A 20,591-nucleotide genomic window follows, 5' to 3' on the forward strand; every position below is an offset into this window, starting at 1 on the left:
TGACATAAAGAGTGAACAGTTATGGTCTCAGTACTGAATCCTGTGGACCTTCACTTGTAACATTCTTCTGTCCTGATACTGATATACACTCCCCCATATACAACTCTCTCTGATATCTATCAGTTACCAATCCAATACATTAAACTGATATCCAAACCCATATTTTGCAACTCAAAAACCAACTTGTCAAGTAGCACTCTGTCAAATGCATCTGAAAAAATACTCATCCACTGCTCTCTTGTAAAAAATAACCTGCTTACTAAAACAAGAGTACTCTTTAACAAATCCATGCTGGCTTACATAAATAATATTGCTCACATCTGCCCTCCTTCCGCTGTCCTGGCATTTCATTAAACAGTCAAGTCAATGGCACAGTCAGTTCCACAGCACATTCCCTGAAAACACATGGTAAAATTCAATCTAGTTCTCCCCCCGCTCCTGCTAACTAACATTCAGCATACATCCTCTTCATTCACTTTAACACTTTGCTACATGCTATCCTTCTAGGAATAAATCCTGCTATACCAGGATGGAACACTAATAAAATAATCATTAAATAGCTCAACTATGTCATCTGCATTGATCATCCAAGCCCATCTCCATCTAGCAAGTAATCTGTCCACTATCAGTTTTCCTCCTACTCTCTTGGGATTCTCTTTGCATTGCAGTGCTAGTCTCCTCTCATGTTCTAATTTCTCTCTCTTTACAATACTAGTCACTTTTCTAGCCTGAGTCCTCTATTCCTCATGCACCTGTTCTCCACCTCTCTCTTTATGACTTCCATAATCTCTTTTTCATCTGCAATTCCTTTTTTATTTCTCTTGTCATCAATTTGACTCCAAATTGCTTTATCTTCTTCAGTCAAGGTATACAATCTGCCACTGCTGTCAACAATTTTTTTTAAGCTTCTCCCATGCACTACTGACCTCTCTTCCTTCAAATTCTTTCATCTAACTGTATGACTCTAAGCTAGTTCTAAGTCAGTGATAATCACCAGCCTTATAATTCAACAGAAATTCCTTCTGCTGTGATAACTCTATATTGCTTATTCATCTTCCAAATAAGGACTACATGGTCATTCTCCCCAACTGGGACAAGTATGACATCTCAGTCACAATCAGATTCTCTGATGCTATGACCAAATCCAAAACTGTTGATCTAAGTGTTCCTTCCACCACATGCTGTCTAAGACAGTTGTCCCTCAATAAATCCAAAAATTCAGTTCCCTTAGTAGTGAATGCTGCCCTCTGCCCAGTTTATATTACTATAGTTGAAGTCCCCCATAATGATCACTCATTTTGCATTAGACAAAAGCCTAACATTTCCTACTCATCACCATCTATATTCCCTGGTCTATCTCACACCATTAGTTATTTCCATTGTGATTCTCCACCCTGAGAGGACACAATTTATCTCTTATTATGTCATCTCAATACTCCACTACATTTACCTTTCCTATCCTGCCAAAATATGCTATTCCTATCCCTGTTAGAATATCCTCCTCAGCTAACCAGGTTTCACTGATACCACAATCTCTCAAAAGATGTTGGTCTCTCTGAGTCAATCAATTCCCTTTATTCCTAATGCTCCTAGCATTTGTATACAGAAAAACCAGTGCATTGCTAGTATTCTTATATCTATTATTGCTCCCCCTCATACTTCACCTGGTTCTGCAATACAGTGTACATCCTCTCAATCTGCAAGCCACTATCCCCACGTGAGGTCATCCCTGCTACGTTGGAGAGACTGTTGCCCAGAAAGCAACACTCTCTCCAAATGCCTACATCCTTCTGCACTCGAATATAATCCACCTCGTGCATATAGCACTCTTCTATCCTCAAATGTACTCCACACATCCACATATTCCAGACCTCTTTTCATTATCACTGCTCTTTTCCTCCACTTTGCAACACACTCAGTACCTTTCCTTGGATGCATTTCTGCTGCACCATTCCTAACATCAATCTTAAATCCTACGTTACACAATTCAGACTACCACTCAGGTCATTTGTCCCAAACACTACTATAATCTCCTCGACATTCTCATCCCTCTTCACTGCCATTGTCGCACTATTGTTCTACCAGGCAAGCACTCCTTTGGCACCGTACACCCTGAATCATTGAATCTCCATACATGATACTCCTAACAGATTCACTCGTCCATCTCTCAATGGAATCCCTCACTCCTACTGCTTCCAATCTGTGTCATTCTCTCTCTCTACTTCCTCCTTCCCTTTCTCTTCCACTTTTCTTCCTTCTTTTCATCTATCTCTTGTTTCCACACTCTCTTGACTCCCACCAATTTCCTGTCTTTTCACTGTCCTCTGCCTTCCTCTCTGATGCCTTTCTCTCACACCTACTCTTACATTTTTTTTTTCACATTCTTCTCACACTAGTCAACTTTTCCAGCCTTCTAATATCTTCTTTCACCCTCCTCAATTCAGTCTTCATTCCTTCCATCTCCTTTCTCAGGAGTTCTATTTCTCTCTCCTCACAATCTGCTTTCAGTTGACATTGACACGCATAATCACTGTCAATAGATAAACTATTTCTGCTACACTCCCCAAGGTAAAATCCATATGTACATCTTTCACATTCTCCCTACCCTCCAACACATTGCTGGAGGGTAGGGAGAACATCCACAAACCAAATTTAATTGATTTTGAAGCACTATCTATGCTGCTGCTAAATGAGGAGATCAAAATACTTATGTCTCCAAGTGCTTCCCGCTGCCTACGTTTCAGGCACACATACACATTTCCATCCCCAACCTGCCACATTTTTAAACACTGGGATGCGTGCATGCTACATGCTTAGCAAACTATGAAATCATCAACTATGCTACAAATAATGTAGTCTTTAAATGGTGGCGAGATGGGTAACAACATGTTAGAAATGGGGACTGCCATGTTGAATATGATCAATACAACTGCATAGAACACCGAGAGAATAAAATCCCAACATAATGTAAAAACACATTTTACATTATGAAAAAATATCAAGAATAGCGATCAGAACTTTACCACCTTTGTTGTGAGTTTCCCGAGATTGTACTATGTACTAGGACTACTTGCATTAGCTCATGCTAATAATCGCCGATACTTTTATAGTTTACTATATTCGGCACGAAACTCTCCGATTCCAATCTTTGAGTTTCTTATTCGGTTTTAAAACAATGTGGGATTTAATATCCCCTTAATTTAAATAATGTTTATATCGCCGAAATGAAACCTATTGGCTCTTTATATTTAAATAGCTTGTATATGTTATACAGAATTTTTTTTTTTTTTTAGAACAGCATTTATTTTTGTCACTTTGGTGTATAGTGAATGGGACTGTTACAATGGTGTTTGCTATCAGGAGAGGTGACTATGTTCTCTCATTTTGTCTTCAATCCATCCACTGGACACCATCAAATGCCATATTGGTCACTCCATTCCTCGGTAATGTCTCCACACCCGTTCTCGTCAGGTAGTCCTGTTGTATGCTTTTTTGGAGGCTTCAACTTTCTGAAGATCAGTCACTCTAGACATACCATCCATTCATCCATCTCATTGAGGGTCTACCCTTCCTCTTTTTACATGAACTTTACCTTCTATTACTGTTTTGAGAAGACTTCCTTCCATCCTTTCAGTGTCTCTAAAGTATTTCAGCTTTCTTCTTTCAATATCTTTATGAGCCTTAAAGTTCTACCAATCCTTTCTAGCATCACCGATTTGACTGCCTTTTAGCATATATAATTCCAAATGAGAGATTTTATCTGCACTTGAAAAAAGGGAGAGGAAGGAGTAGCACTGAGCACTAAACACAAAAATAAATAGTATATCTTCTGATTGGAATTTCTTATCTGATTTTGCGGCTCTGCCAATCACCTTGAAAATTTTGGATAAACAAGGGTGACATCTTCTCAATAGGATGCTCAGCTTCCATTTCTTACTTTTTTGTATCAATGGATATATCAGTAGTTACTGGACACTGTTGGGGGGGGGGATTTTTAAAAGGGCCCTAATAAATTTTATGATAAAGGATTCATAAATTCAAAAGGGAAAATGATTTTAAAATGTTTAAAATGATGGATAGTAAAAGTACAAAAAGACAAAAAAAAAAGAAAAAAAAAGTGAAGAATACAGGAAGTACAAAAAAAAGAATAAATAGGGTCAGCAATGTAGTACCAGTACTGTAAAAAGGTCTCCCTCCACCATAAACAGCTACTTCATATGAAGGAGGTAATGCCAATATAATACCAGAGAAATATTAGATTTAATATTTCTCTAGTAATACAATGGCAATCCATACTTAATCTGTTAAAATATTACAATAATACTGACTACATAAGCTAAAAGCAGAGTAAGGAAGAAAGAATTAATTCAATTTAAGACCTAAGAAATAAACAATCAATCTGAAAGAAAAATCTGTTGAATGTTAAAAAAATATGTGGTATGCTCCAATTTGTACATTTACCCATTGGCATTACATCAGCAGGAGGATAGATGAGTGCTGCAATGATATTACAGAACTGAAAATGTATTTCATATGATGTAGCCAAAAAATGAAACACTTCCTCCGAATATTCTGGTCCCTATTTCAAAGCTCATGTTAAACAAGTATATCAATGTAACTTAATATAAAGTGATGTGTCATGAAATTCTTCCTGTCTTATTAATACCGAGTTCACTTAGGTACATTAATGGGCTGGTGACAAGCAATACATAACCTCTCCCAGCCAGGTCAATCCCATTTTCCTGTGGTCAACCTAATTTTTACAAACAGGGTGCCAACATGGCAAGTATTGCTGCCTTAAAAGCATACCTTCCCTAGTTGGACGGAATACCTACTAGACATCTAGGTGATAAATGACTTATCTCCCAGTGAAACATCATTATCCTACTTATTGAAAATGTGAAGTGGCTACTGGCATGTTGATGAGTCTGCTAGATGAGTCTTTGATTCCATGGGTTCTTAGGGCAATAATAATAATAATAATAATAATGTTTGACCTCTAGAGTAGGATCTTCGATTTGTCCTGTCTATTTCTTTTTGCATGCAGGAAGTGGCCTTGCTGGATAGGCTCTTCACTGTAGGAAGTTTTTTTTCCCACTTGGTTAGACTATAATAAATTTAGTTTAATCCTTTATCCAAGTGTAAGCAAACAAAGCATGAGCCTGAAGTATCTTCAGGACTGAGGCAACTTGTGGTAAAGGTGGATAAAGTTCTTATCACTCCTTGTCTTAGTATCTCCCATAATGCAAAACACATCTCCTTGCGGACATGTGTAATGCTATGCATTAAGGGAAGGGTCACTACCCAGACTGGTTTCGACCTTTATTGAGGTCTCGTCAGTTGGAGCCAGACCCAGAGGTAGTGATACCAAGGTGGAAGCAATGGAGAAGTCATCTTTACCTATACAAGTCACCAAAAGGTGTCTCACTTTATTATTAAATTACTCTCTGGATTTAGAGAAAGATGTTGGAAGTTTTTTCCCACTTGGTTAGACTATAATAAATTTAGTTTAATCCTTTATCCAAGTGTAAGCAAACAAGTTTGCACCTGAAGTATCTTCTTTCTCTAAATTTCTCAACATAATGCAAAGCACATCTCCTTGCGGATATGTATAATGCTATGCATTAAGGGAAGGGCAACTACCCAGACCGGTTTCAACTTTTATTGAGGTCTCATCAGTGTCTCACCTTATTAAATTACTCTTGATTTAGAGAAAGATGTTGAAAGTTTTTTTTTACATCTTTTTTTTTTTTTTTTTTTTTGGTTAGACTAAAATAAATATTTAGTTTAATCCTTTATCCAAGTGTAAGCAAACAAAGTTTGCACCTGAAGTACTTCTTTCTCTAAATTTCTCAACATAATGAAAAGCACATCTCCTTGCGGACATGTATAATGATATGCATTAAGGGAAGGGCCACTACCCAGGCTGGTTTTGACCTTTATTGAGGTCTCATCAGTGGGAGCCAGACCCAGAGGTGATGATACCAAGGTGGAAGCAATGGAGACGTCATGTTTACCTATACGAGTTGCGAAAAGGTGTCTCATCTTATTATTATATTACTCTGGATTTAGAGAAAGATGTTGGAAGTTTTTTTTCCAGTTGGTTAGACTATAATAAATTTAGTTTAATCCTTTATCCAAGTGTAAGTAAACAAAGTTTATGCCTGAAGGATCTTCTTTCTCTAAATCCAGAGTAATTTAATTTATTTATTTATCGTATGGCTTGTACACATAGTTGAAAGACAATAAGATATAATACACATGAGTATAGATAAGATACACATATATGATTTAAAAAAAAAAAAAGTCTACATTCAGGCAAATACAAATATGAAATTTATGACAAGCATCAGACAGAAGATTAGTCTTATTTTAACATTTAGGTTTTTGATCCAGTTAATTGCCTCTGGGGATAGGCCAAAGATATCCTTAAAGTCACCTGGATATGCTGTGAGGATTTGGTATCTTACCCCACTTTGAAAGTAAGTCACCACATACACCATGGCCTGTACGAATCCTGTTAGCCATCGTCCATATATTCCTGAACAGGTCAAATCCAGATGGTTTTTGGAAGATGTTTATGTGATTGCGAACTTCAGGTGATACTGCTTGGGACCACAGTACATCCCACCTACTCACCATACTGTCATTCTGGCTAAGAAGATTACGGGCGGTTTTTATGACAGGTCTTCTGGATTTTAGTCTATTGGATAAAGCATCTGGAATAAATTCGTGTATTGGGAGATTTTGGTTATTTAAAATTCTTTTATATTCACGAAGCAAGGCTTCCTGTCGTCGCAGTTCCAGAGGAGCAATATGGCTCAAAGTGGGGAGCCATTGTAAGGGTGTACTCATAATGCAACCTGTTATTAAACGCAGAGTAGAGTTGAATATTTAGTTTATTGACATGGTAACTATTGAGCCAGACAGGAGCACCATACTCTGCTGCACTGTAAACTAGACCCATTGCAGTGCACCGCAGAGTTGTGGCACTTGAGCCCCCATATAGTACCACAAAGCTTCTGAACTATGTTATTTCTAGTGCAAACTTTAGCAGCGATATTAATCATATGCTGTTTATATGTCAGAGTTCTATCAAGAGTTATTCCCAGATATTTAGGTGTAGGATTAAACGGAATTAATGTTCCATCAGCATATATCTCTGGTTTTTGATTTACAAGACTATTGTTCAGGTGAAAGCAAGAACATTCGGTTTTACCAGAATTTGGTGTTAATCTCCATTTTTTATAGAACTGCCATAAAGCCAACAGATCATTTGTCAATATTTCTTCAGTTCTTTTGATAGCCTTGTCGCTGATCGCCAAAGCTAGATCATCTGCATAAGCAAACTTCCTGCTGGCTGTTTCAGGAATATCTGCGATGTAAAGGCTAACAAGCAGTGGGGCGAGCACTGAGCCCTGAGGTAATCCATTTTTAAGCACTCTCTGTTTACTGATGCTTCCTCCAGTGACTTCCCTGAAATATCGATCGCACAGTAAGTTGTTTATATTTTACATTATTTTTTACATGGGATGACCTAATATTTTACCTTAAGAAATTTATATATGAGTCCCTCCCTTCAAACAGTATCATAAGCTGCTGTTAAGTCAATAAAGACTGCAGTAGTCTTCAGGCATCTTTGAAATCCTGCTTCAATGTACGTTGTTAAGCTATGAACTTGATCTGTGCAGCTGCGATCTCTTCTGAACCCTGCTTGTTCTACTGGAACACGTTAAAAAACTTTTATCACTGATCCTGTTCAATATTAGTCTCTCCAACAACTTGTAGGTTGCACTTAAAAGGGCTATGGGGCGATAGCTTTCAGTTCTGTCTGCTGGCTTACCTGGTTTTAACACAGCAATGATTTTTGTCCTTTTAAATTCTTTAGGAATGCAGCCACTTTCAAGTATATCATTAAAGAACTTAGCCAGAAACGATCTTACATAAGATCCACAGCGCGTCAGGAATTCATTATGAACATTGTCAAATCCAGGAGCCTTCCCCATTTTGATATTTTAAAGCGCCGAGGATATTTCCTCATGGGAAAAAGGCAAAGAGAATTGTTGATTCTTTTCAGTTACAGACTTCATAGCCTTTAGTTTGCATTTTACCTCTTTAGTATGTTCTTTATCTATGGAGCTCTATAAAGCAAAACAATATGAGCAGCTATCTGATTCAGATCGACAAAAGGAGATTTCTTTGGTACAGAGGGGCTTGAACCAAGCTTTTTAAGTAGCAACCAGACTTTTCTACTAGAGTGTTTGAAATCTATGTTTTCAGTTATCTGAATCCACTTTTCCCTACGAGCAGCGTTGAGACTATGGAGTAGTTCTTCTCCTATCTCAGGATCCTTACTTTCAAGGAATTCCCGATACAGGGATTCGCTTTCATTGGTTCATCCAGGCACGTATTCTTTTCGGTGGCCTCAAGGAATGTGTATTTTTGCCACCGCTATAACTACTCCAGTGAACCATGTATAGTTTTTGTAAGTTGGGGGAATTCTTCTAAGGCGTGCGTCTAGATTCGCAGTGAAGTTTTCCCAGTCGGCTTTTTGGAAATTCCATCTTGGACTAGGAAATGATGTTATCACTGGAATTTGGGCTCCTAATTCCATAAAGATGGGATGGTGCTGGCTATTTGGAAAAACCTGAAGAATATGTCTGAAAGTCTGTAGAGGCTGATTTTTACTATCAGTGAAGACGAATGTCAAATCTGGGTTATATTCTTTATTCTAGGCTCTTGATTTAAAGGTGCCTTTTTCCTTAGCATCAAAAACCAAGTGAAGATGGTGTTGATCTGCCCATTCAGCTAATATTTCCCCGATTTGATCATTCCGATCATATTTCTAAGAAGTATGATGACTGTTAAAGTCCCCCAGAGTACGCCGTTGGGTGGGAGTGTGTCTGTAGAACATTATTTGGCCAAACAGTTGCAGGTGGTTTATATACATTCACAATCGTAATGTCCGCTATTTTAACAGTGATCTTACAGATTTCGTCATCAGTCAAAGAAGATATCAGCACAGCATTCTCAATACCATTTCGGACATATGTTATGTTGCCATAGCTATGACTGTAAGTAATCCCGAGAATGTCGTATCCAGGGATTATTGCTCTAGATTTAACTTGATCTTCAGTTTCGATATGTGATTCTTGAATGAGAAGTAGATCGACATATTTTTTCTCGTAGAAGTTTAGAAAGACATTGACATTTTGATGCGCTAATACTCTCAACATTTAACTGGAAGATACGGATATTATGTCCAATATTCTTTATCAGCTGGTTCGAAGAAGAACTGTTGTGAAAGTTTTGAGTTTCCATGTGTAAGTATGGTCAGGAGATTGCACAATGGTCTGGCTGCCAGTCGCACTAGCTCTTTAGCATGACCCAAGGTGCACCACGAGGAGGCGAGCTAGAATTGCACCCTAGTAATTTAATAATAAGGTGAGATACCTTTTGGCAACTCGTATAGGTAAAGATGACTTCTCCATTGCTTCCACCACCTCTGGTTTGGCTCCCACTGACGAGACCTCAATAAAGGTCAAAACCAGTCTGGGTAGTGGCCCTTCCCTTAATACATGACCACAAGGAGATGTGCTTTGCATTATGGGAGATACTTCAGGCACAAACTTTGTTTGCTTACACTTGGATAAAGGATTAAACTAAATTTATTATACTCTTCACTGTAATTATTGAACTGGAAAGCCAGTACCTCCTTTACATGATAGTACAGCAGTAAAGCGATTTCTGCAGTCTGGTCACCAGATTAGTACATGCTGGCTTGGTTGGCATATCCACTCTGTAGCCAAGAGGATGCAGGTTCGAATCCCACCAGGGGCATGGATGTTTGCAATTATCCTACTAACTCTTTGTGGAAAGGGTATCTGCAACCCTACCACTTCTAGCAGAAGGCTTCGCTCCCAAAACCCAATAAGGTATGGGAGTGACCATATGGCATCAAAATGATGTTACGTGAATTATTAAAAACCCGTTAGTAGCAGCATTTCGGGTGGCTTTCTGTTCAGCTGGCAAATAATCCTGCTGCTGCTTACTCTGCCAGGTGGTGCCTAGGAGTATGAGAATAGCAGCTTGCAGGAGGCACTGTCAAAGCTATGCTCAGACTGGGATCTGGGCACTCTCCATGTGGGAGTCATGTCCACAAATCCTTTACTTCTACTGCAAGTTCTTACTCTATAAATTTTCCTAATATTCTAACATGAATGATAACATAAAAATTATAGTGTTGATGTAATTAAAAAAAACCTCCCACAACCAAATTTTAAAAAAATATCAAAAATATAACAAAAAAAATTGCAAAAACACAAAGAAATATACTCACCTCCCCAAAATCCAACATAAAACTCCATGGGAAAAAAAACTCATGTATACTATCTGGGGTTAATACCAACATCAACAATGTGTATCACCACAGCTTACAGGTGACCAAAACTGATCTATAATTCACCACTGAACCTCAACTGGCACCTTCTACAAATACAGCTCACCTAAAAACTTTCCATACATTAGGGATACCATTTTTCATAAGAAAGATGGAATAGGTGCTTTTTGTCAGGTGTGACATACTAATGACTATAAGACCTGGAATCTACTATACAATCAGCTCTGGCACAAGATTTATTTGCCTCATTTTGTTGCCTTCATTTATGCTACCTTTACTGCACTCTTAATTCTGATGATTATACAGACTTTTTTTAAAAAAATTATTATTATCTTTGAAAGTTGATCACATGTAGTCCCAAAAGTGAGAATCTTCCTTAGAGATGTCCACAATTCTTCTTTTCTTCTCTAACTTCACAGACCAAGCTGGAAGAGAAGCTGATTGTTTGCTGTCAGTGATCTAATGCAAACTATTAATCTACCTACCAGAAGCCCAGATAATCTTCAGTTGTCCAAGATGCTGGACCTTTTCTTACCAGATGTCTCTCCAAATATATATTATCACCAGTGATAATATATCACTGGTGATATATATTAGCTCTTTACTTTGTAAATCTGAACATAATCTTGTCCAAGTTTCTTTTCCACAGATCATCCTTCTCCAAGGCTATCTCAGCCTTGTTTCCTATGGCACTAGAGGTGCAGGAGAGTAGAAACTATGTTTTTACTCTCCTGATCTAAATACTTGATCTGATCAAATAACAAATTATTCTTGCTGGGATGATTCTTACTTTATACCCAATTCAATCAAAATCCCTAACTCTTTTCCAATCCTTTTTAAGAAATATGTCAAAGCAGTTCAAGGTAAAAACTACAACCTCTTACTTAGCTTATGCTACAGCTTGTAACAACTGAAAAAAAAATCAACAGCTAATCTAAATCAGATTTTGTAAAGGACCAAATACACTAAACTTGCTTATGCTTAAATGACAGCAAGATGTATTGTCCCCTTGCTAAGATTATTGGGCAAAACTTTTGGCCTCTGTTTCCACCACTTCCCTCTCATCCTGTTGGAACAATGGCAACTTCTCCTAAAGATAAGGCAGGGTATATTGACATCAATGTTCTCCAATTCTTATTTAGACAACCAAGGAAAATCTTCACCTACTATTTTACAAATCACCTAGATGATGCCTCCACTGATCTTTTTACAAAAGATCATCAGAAAAATAATAGATTTGATAGTAATAAGTCCTCTGGCTTAGATGGTATCTCTCCAGTTGCACTAAAAACTTGTACTCCTGAATTAACATCCATCCTGTATCACCTTTACAAGGTGATCTATTAATTTGGAATCTACTCAACTATTAGCGCACCCAGGGAGGGGATCAAGGAGCCCTGCCCCCCCCCCAAAAAAAAAAAAAGAAAAAAAAAACACTAGAAAAATTTCCAAAAATCTTTTCCTAATTAAAATTATTATTATTTTTTAATTTATGTTGTGTCTTCTATTTCTTTATGCTACTTATGAATTAGCGATCACATAAGGTGAGAATACCCTATAGCACTTGGGAATCCTGGCCACTGTGAACGCAAAGCGAACGAAGTAGTGCTCGAGTGCTACTTCGTTTGTCTGAGGTGGGCCAGAGGAGATCATGGGTGTCATGTATTGGAGATCACTGCAGATGCTCAGTCATAGCTTGTATGCAATGCGTAGTGTGTATTCTCAAATCGTCTACTCAACTCGATTCCCCCCCCCCTCCCAAGATTAAATCTTGAGTGCTCTTCCCCCTCCAAGATTAAATCCCGAGTGCGGCACTGTACTCAACAACATGTAAGCAAGCTTTATCTGGCCTGTTTCTAAAAAGAAAGGTGAAAGCCAGCCATCAGACGATTGTCCCATTAACCCCATTCAATACTCTCAAAAGGGAAGGCGAAGGTCAACAACCAGATTCTTCATCACCTAGAGACAAAGCACTTAATTAGTAATCACCAATATGGATTCCACTATTCTTGTTCTACAGCAGACATCCTCACTAACCTTACTCCTTTGGACATAGACCACAGAAAAATTCAGAGAATCGTGTGGTGGCTCTTGATAATTTCAAGGTATGTGATCAAGTATTGGAGATCACTGCAGATGCTCAGTCATAGCGTGTATGCAATGCGTAGTGTGTATTCTCAAATCGTCTGCTCAACTCGATTCCCCCCCCCTCCCAAGATTAAATCTTGAGTGCTCTGCCCCCTCCAAGATTAAATCCCGAGTGCAGCATCATAGTCTTCTTTCCAAACTGCCATCTTAGGGCCTCCCCTCCTACACTTTGTGAGTGTATAGCCAGCTTCCTCGCTGTTAATTCAGTGCATGTCATGAGATAGTTCCCTCATCTAATTTTCCATCTATGCCAGAGCACCCCATGGCTCTTTGCTTTTATCTACACTTTTTCTCCTATACATCAATTATCTCTTACTAGCATCCAATCCTATTTATAGCTTTGATAAAGACAGTACATTTGATTCCTCTTCATCACTCATAAAACCATGTAGTGCTCAGATGAATCCAGCTTTTGATCAAAATATTCTAAAGCAAATGCCTTAAACACTGATCTAGCCATTCTCAAGTGAGGTGAAGATAACTTAGTAAGTTTTAATTCTGCCAAAAAGCAATCCTGTTTTATTTTCCAGAAGAAGAAATATCATGCTTTTGCTCTCCCTCAATTCTGACACCACTCCACTCACCAAATAGTATCAGTTTCCTCTTCTTGGCTGCCTTTCACTTCTAGACTCTCCTGGCATAAACACATCATGACCATAGCCTCCTTAGACAGCAAAAAAGCCTGGTATTCTTTTGTGTTCCAAACACTTTAGAAATCTTAAATCTGCTTAATCTTAGAATACTGTTCTCTCCAATCACCCACAGATGTTCTGTTTCTGTATTACATCTTTTTTTATTTATTTTCATGGATGCTGCTCTACTGGGCTGCCACTATTCCTTCACTTCTGTTTAATCATGTACAAGTACAAACACAAACAGCAGCTGGTGAACATCCATGTACTGTTCAGCTCCAGCCTCAATGAACCAACTTCTATTTGAAACTAGTGAATTTATCAAAGAAAAATAACAACAGTAAATCTAAACTGAGTGTACTATTAAATGGGAATCTGATGAAGAAAAAATGATAAAGCTCATTTTAGTTTTCTGTAATACAATCATCAAAAAATTTAAACTTTTTTGTCCTGGCAAAAAAATTATTATTACAACTGCAATCTTTGGGTGTGATCTGATTTGAATGAAATCATGGCTGAAGAAACTAAAGTTATGAGATTAATACATTATGTCTGTACTACCTTCATAGCCAGGGTACAGTCATGATGTTAAATGAGCATGCTCTTAGTTAAATGAGTATGTTATTAGTTAAATGAACATGGCTGGTATGCCTATTTTGTGGGATGAAGAACTCAAAATATTTAGGTAATATTGATTTTAAGCTTAATAATTATACTATCATTGTTTTATTAAGTTGCAACTTAATAAACACAAATATTAAAACTAACAAAAACAAGATAAGAAAAAAATTTAAATTTCCAAATCGCACATAGTTTGAAGTGTTTTCTTATACGTACTAATGTTTGGCAAAGTTAGGAGTTTATGGTCTTTAGGTAGTGGTTCAGGAACTGTGACATCTAATGCTGCACCACGAATCTTATTACTTTTCAGAGCATCATACAAATCATCCTGATGAACAACACCTCCTCTAGAAGAAGCAATAAAAAAAAAAAAAAAAAAAAAAAATATATATATATATATATATATATTATAATCGGTTACATGATAAAATTACATGGGACAAAATTACACATGATAAAATTACACAGACAAAATTACACGAGGATGAAATTACACATATAAGAAATTAAACAAAAAAATTATTTCATAATTACTTAATTTCAAAAAAGAAAAAATTACACATAAGAAATTAAATGTAATTTTATTTCATAATTTCGAAATTACAAAAAAAATTAAAAGGAAAAAATAAACAAGAGAAATTACACAAAATAAAATTTACCAAAAATTGTACAAAATTTATAACCAGCAAGGGGTAAATCACTAATCAACAACTGTTAATCACCATGAACTGCTCAAGAATTTCTAAGAATTGTTTGGGTGAAGGTATATAAGTAAATTTTTGTCTTACATTCTTCAGTTCTAGTTTAGTGACTCGTAATACAGCTAGTGTATAACTTGCGAGTTAATAAATTTCGTAATTAATTTTTTAAAATTAACTTTTGATTCTCATAGACGGGCTTATACATTGGTTATGCATTGCTAAATCACTTAAGGAATTGAACAACGTAGATAAGAATATAAATTAAATTACACTTTAATAAATATTTCTGATATTTCGGCAACGTCACGTTGCCATTTTCAAAAGGAACTTACAAAAAAGGCACATGCACATAGGCAATACAACACAGTAACTGAGAATGAAGCTATTGTTCTCCTAAAAGTAATGATGATGCCCTCTAGCGGGCTAAGTAGATGTTCTTGGCCGTTGGGTTGAAGGTCTGCTGATGTAAGCCTCCCAAATTTGGGGCAGTCACATACAACCAAATTTGTTGAGGTTTGGAGAGTTTCTTAGGGCTGAGGCTGATTCCATAAATAGTCTTTCGAATTTGTATTTGCTACAGTGCATTACTGTAGCTTTCTTCCACCGTATTCTGTGGCGTGTATCCAGAGCATGGTCTGCAAGACCAGAATGGCTGTACTTTTGAAAACGGATGTAGTCCTTGTGTTCAGAAATTCTGATATTTGCTGTCCTGCCTGTTTGGCCAAAGTAAGATAGTTTACAACTGCAAGGGACCTGGTATACACGAGATAGGTCTAGTGGAAGTGGTTGGTCTTTGCTGGAGCGGATAAGGGATGCCAATTTTCTGTAAGGCCTATAACAGGAGGTCAGGTCATGTTTTTTTTAAGATTTTGATAATTTTTTCCGAGGTGCCTCGGATGTAGGGAATGGTGATGGATTTAGAGTAATCCTTGTTGCAGAGGGGGCTGTGGTTTGTAGGTTTTAATATTTTTTGGATTTTTTGGGGGGATAGGCCATTGGCTGAGAAAGTATGGAAGATGTGATTTAGTTCAGTGTTTAGGGCCATGTCGTTAGAACAGATTAGTTTAGCCCTGTTGCATAGTGTTTTCACCACTCCATATTGTTGTGAGGGGGGGGGGGGAGATTGTTGGTGAATGTATCTACCTGTATATGGGTGGATTTTCTATAAACTGAGAAAACCAAGGGTCCATCAGGCTGGCGGGTGACTAGTGTGTCTAGAAAAGGGAGGCTGTTGTTTTCCTCTTTTTCCAGGGTGAACTTGATTCTAGGGTGTTGGTTGTTTAAGTGTGTTAAGGAGAGGAGTGTTTCAGAGCCATGTGGCCAAATAGCGAACACATCATCAACGTAGTGAAGCCATATGGTTGGTTTTTGTGGGGCAGAGGATGTATTATGTAAGGTGTTCTTGACCAAATTCCTTATTACACCGTAGCAAAAACAATCGGAAACGTTCCGTCAAATCCAGATAACAAAAACTTTGAAATACAAGAGAAATACTCTAAATGGATTATTCATGATTCCAGGGCAAAAGATCCAGAATGTATAATACTAATTGGTCACAAGACTCTTCTAGATCAACTTATAGTTAACGATTTTTGGCTAGCAGATGGTACATTTAAAGTGATTCCAGAAATATATTATCAGTTATACAGTATCCATGTCGATCGCTGCTCCGTAGTAGAACCCCCCCCCCCCTGCAACAAGGATTACTCTAAATACATCACCATTCCCTACATCTGAGGCACCTTGGAAAAAATTACCAAAATCTTAAAGAAAACATGACCTGACCTCCTGTTATAGGCCTTACAGAAAATTGGTATCCCTTATCCGCTCCAGCAAAGACCAACCACTTCCACTAGACCTATCTCGTGTATACCAGGTCCCTTGCAGTTGTAAACTATCTTACTTTGGCCAAACAGGCAGGACAGCAAATATCAGAATTTCTGAACACAAGGACTACATCCGTTTTCACAAGTACAGCCATTGTGGTCTTGCAGACCATGCTCTGGATACACGCAAAAGAATACGATGGAAGAAAGCTACAGTAATACACTGTAGCAAATACAAATTCAAAAGACTATTTATGGAATCAGCCTCAGCCCTAAGAAACTCTTCGAACCTCAACAAATTTGGTTGTATGTGACTGCCCCAAATTTGGGAGGCTTACATCAGCAGACCTTCAGCCCAACGGCCAAGAACACCTACTTAGCCTGCTAGAGGGCATCATCAGGACTTTTAGGAGAACAATAGCTTCATCTCTTCATTCTCAGTTACTGTGTTGTATTGCCTATGTGCACGTGCCTTTTTTGTAAGTTCCTTTTGAAAATGGCAACGTGACGTTGCCGAAATATCGGAAATATTTATTAAAGTGTAATTTAATTTATATTCTTATCTATGTTGTTCAATTCCTTAAGTGATTTTGTAATAAATTAACTTTTAATTTAATTTACCCATGGCTGATTTTGGGTGGTGTTAGTAATAAAGGTGGTCAAATTATAATTTACAAAGGATTCGAGTTTGTTCGTCACCGTGAAACTGCTATCGGAACTATTCATTGGCATTGTGCAAAGTCTAGAACTTTACATTGTCGATCGCTGCTGCATACCCGCAAGTCTTCAGAACACTGTCATGTTAATAGGACTTTTGAATCTGAAGTCATCAACTTGCAAATCAAATGAAAAGAAAAATGTCGAATCCATTGTGCCTACCGAAGAAGAGCTCCATGACGAGGCGATTAAATAGATCCAAAGCTAAAACAATAAAAAATGTTTCATCAAATCCAGATAACAAAAACTTTGAAATACCAGAGAAATACTCTAAATGGATTATTCATGATTCCAGGGCAGAAGATCCAGAATGTATAATACTAATTGGTCACAAGACTCTTCTAGATCAACTTGTAGTTAATGATTTTTGGCTAGCAGATGTACATTTAAAGTGGTTCCAGAAATATATTATCAGTTATACAGTATCCATGTCCAATATGATTCAGGCGTCGCTTTTCCTTGTCTACTGGCTCTTCTACCAGGGAAAAAGGAAGAAATATACGTGAAGATGCTGAACATGCTGAATGTCGACCACGAAAATTTTGACCGATTTTGAAACAGCAGCAATGAATGCTTTCCGTGCCATGTTTGAAAACATCGAAATTGGTGACTGCTTTTTCCACTTATCACAATCTATTATACGCAAAGTAAATAAATGTGGACTAAAATCTCTATATGAATCCAATAAGTCATTTGCAGTACACATTAAAATGTTACAATCACTTGCATTTTTACCAGAAGAAGAAGTGTTAGAAACATTTTTAGAAGTTGCTGATCTGTTCTCTAATTTAGACGAATATAATGAACAAATCGAGCAAGTTCTCCTTTACTTCGAAAGTACATATATTTGAGGTCAACAGCTCAGGAATGGCACTTATAAACAACCTCTATTCAATATTTCTACTTGGAACCGTAGACACTCTGCAGCCAACTGTATAGCTAGAACTACAAATTGTATCGAAGGATGGCACTATGGACTTCAGTCTCTCTTTCAGTGTTCCCATTTAACTGTTTGGAAATTTTTGGATAACATTGTTAAAGAATTATCATTACAAACTATTTGCAGCATTTAACTGGTCAACGAAACCCAGGATGTCGTAGGTACATTTTGTTAAAACAACGTATTTCAAATATTGTACAAAATTATGATTCTAATAGACGACTGGAATTTTTACGTTGTAAAGCTTATGACTTAGTGTTTGTTTTTTATTATTTTTTAAAATAAAAGTAATTTTTGCAATATTAAGAAAGTTTATGTGTTTAATTTGACAACAAAATACCAATAATATTTTAATCGAATTAAAGTCAACAGGTAGGCCATATAAAGTATTACAAAATTAATGGAACATTTGTGTAATTTTTTCTTAGTGTATTTTTATCTATATGTAATTTCATCCTTGTGTAATTTTTTCTTAGTGTATTTTTATCTATATGTAATTTCATCCTTGTGTAATTTTGGCTGCGTAATTTTATCGCGTGTAATTTTGTCCAAAAATTTTGTAACAAAATTTCATGCCGGCTGGGGCGTCGCCCGGTTAAACAAGCCCCCGTTGTTTTCGCCAGGGAACCAGGGTGAACAGCGAAAAGTCAGCTACTGGAACAAATCTGAAAACACAACCCAACTCAACATCACCAGAGTTAAAGATCGGTACTATCAACATAAGAAGCCTCAATGGCAAAGAAATGGAGCTAGCTGAGGAATAAGATAAGTACCAGATTGACATTATAGGGGTGACTGAAACAAAAAAGACAAAAACTGATGAGATCTTTCTGAGCAATAAATACAAAATGTTATATTCAGGCAATGACAATCAAGGAAAGGAAGGAGTAGCCATAGTATTCAACACAAAATACGCGGCTAATATTCAATGGCAGTCAGTCTCAAGTAGAGTAATGTGGGCAAATATGAGAATGGGGAACTGGACAATTATTTGTGCCTATGGTCCCACAGAAGGTTCTACTAAAGGTAGAAGTGGAGGAATTTTTTGAGGCTTTAGAAAAAGCAAAAGTTGGTCCTTGTTGGGGAACTGAATAGCAGAGTAGGAAATGATTGTGAGACATACAAAAATATTTTGGGAAAATTTGGAGAAAAGAGCAAAGCTAATAATAATGGCAAATATCTGTTGGATTTCTGCTCAGGACATGGACTGGTTAATACTAACTCCATGTTCCAACATAAAAATGTGCACAAATTCACATGGAGAGAAGAGGCAAGGAATAAGAAAAGTCTCAGTGACTATGTTATTGTTGCTAGTGATGTTTTCTCCCTGGTGCAGGACACCAGAGTGTACAGAGGATTTGAAATTGGAAGTGATCACTATTCAGTCTTGATCAGGATAAAATTGAATTTCATATTGAAAAGAATAACATGTAAGAAAATTTTAAAGTGAATAAAAGTTGAGCAGCTCTCAGTGCCGGCAACCGTTGGTCGAATGGTAGAGCCTCTGCTACTAATGGCTCAGTTAAGTATGTTTGAGCGCGGTTAGTAGTTGGAAGGGGGGTCACAGTTGTTCGATGCTGTTGGCACACTCTCCCTCGATGAGTCTTTGGAATCCCTGGAGGTGTCAAATAATAATAATAATAATAAATAATAACATATTATTGAAGAAAAAATGAAAGAGTTTGAGAACAGGAATCAAACCTTGGATATTTGTGTTGGAAAAAGTACTGATTCACAATTCGTGAGTCATCCTGTTTCCGACCCAACATACTGCAACATTTAGATCTAAGGATAAGGACATACTTATGCCTCCAGAAGAAGAGCTAAAAAGATAATGTACATAAGCCCACTCAGAAGTATGTCTAACATTCTGAGATTGTAGATATTAAGTGATTTTGAGAAGTCCATAACAAAAATTGATAATGTCTGTGTAAAAATTAACAAGGGAAAAGTATGTATCAGTACTAAAATGTTATTACTAGATGATATATGTATTAGAGCCATGTCGAAAACAGTTCGGAGCTACGGTGACCAATTGGCTGCCACTATGAGCATGATGTAGTAATCAAGAGAGGGTGCTCGCATTCTACAATATAAGGTCCAGTGGGAGATTCAATTGTTCTCGTCTCGTGTTTTCTGTTCCTGCATTCCTGATCCAAGTCCTGGATAGCTGCGGAAGCTTACCACTGGTACCCAGCACAATCTACTGGTTGCTGTACGTGCCATGCCGAGTATAGTCTTCGAAAAAATGAGGTCGGAATTCCAGCAAAGAGCCGTTGGTTAGTTATGCCAATGTGTAGTCAGCGAAAGGCGAACCTTTCGAAGATGATAGGAGTAAGTCGCTGATGCCGTGAGAATACGTGGTGAGAAAACGTGGAAGTGTAATCAAGGAATCCTCGGCAACTCCGTGAAAGACAAGAATGGTAAGGTACGAGTTTTCTTACTCATTTTGAATAGTAATCAAGGAAGAAATAGGAACCAGGGAATTAAGAAGCTCCACACATTTAACTTTCATGTGATGCCTAAAGGACTGGTTTTGGACTAATCTGTCTATGTCAAATGAGCTAGTGCCTCTCTAAGCTTATGCTGCAAAGGGAACCAAGCCTT

The 20,591-nt window shown here is 37.4% G+C and overlaps 1 protein-coding gene across 1 annotated transcript in view; it reads right to left on the reverse strand.

Annotated features, from left to right (window-relative positions):
• Positions 1-20,591, reverse strand: part of LOC150110306 (glyoxylate reductase/hydroxypyruvate reductase-like) — a 207,802-nt gene that overhangs the window by 13,255 nt on the left and 173,956 nt on the right. Inside the window, exon 8 of the mRNA XM_090392751.1 lies at positions 14,017-14,147. Coding sequence (XP_090248877.1) covers positions 14,017-14,147 — 131 coding nt within the window. The remainder of the gene's footprint in view (positions 1-14,016; positions 14,148-20,591) is intronic.

The sequence above is a fragment of the Typopeltis vanoorti genome, chromosome 1, assembly GCF_054136105.1.
Source record: "Typopeltis vanoorti isolate ZY-2024b chromosome 1, IOZ_Tvanoo_1.0, whole genome shotgun sequence".
Classification (NCBI taxonomy): domain Eukaryota; kingdom Metazoa; phylum Arthropoda; class Arachnida; order Uropygi; family Thelyphonidae; genus Typopeltis; species Typopeltis vanoorti.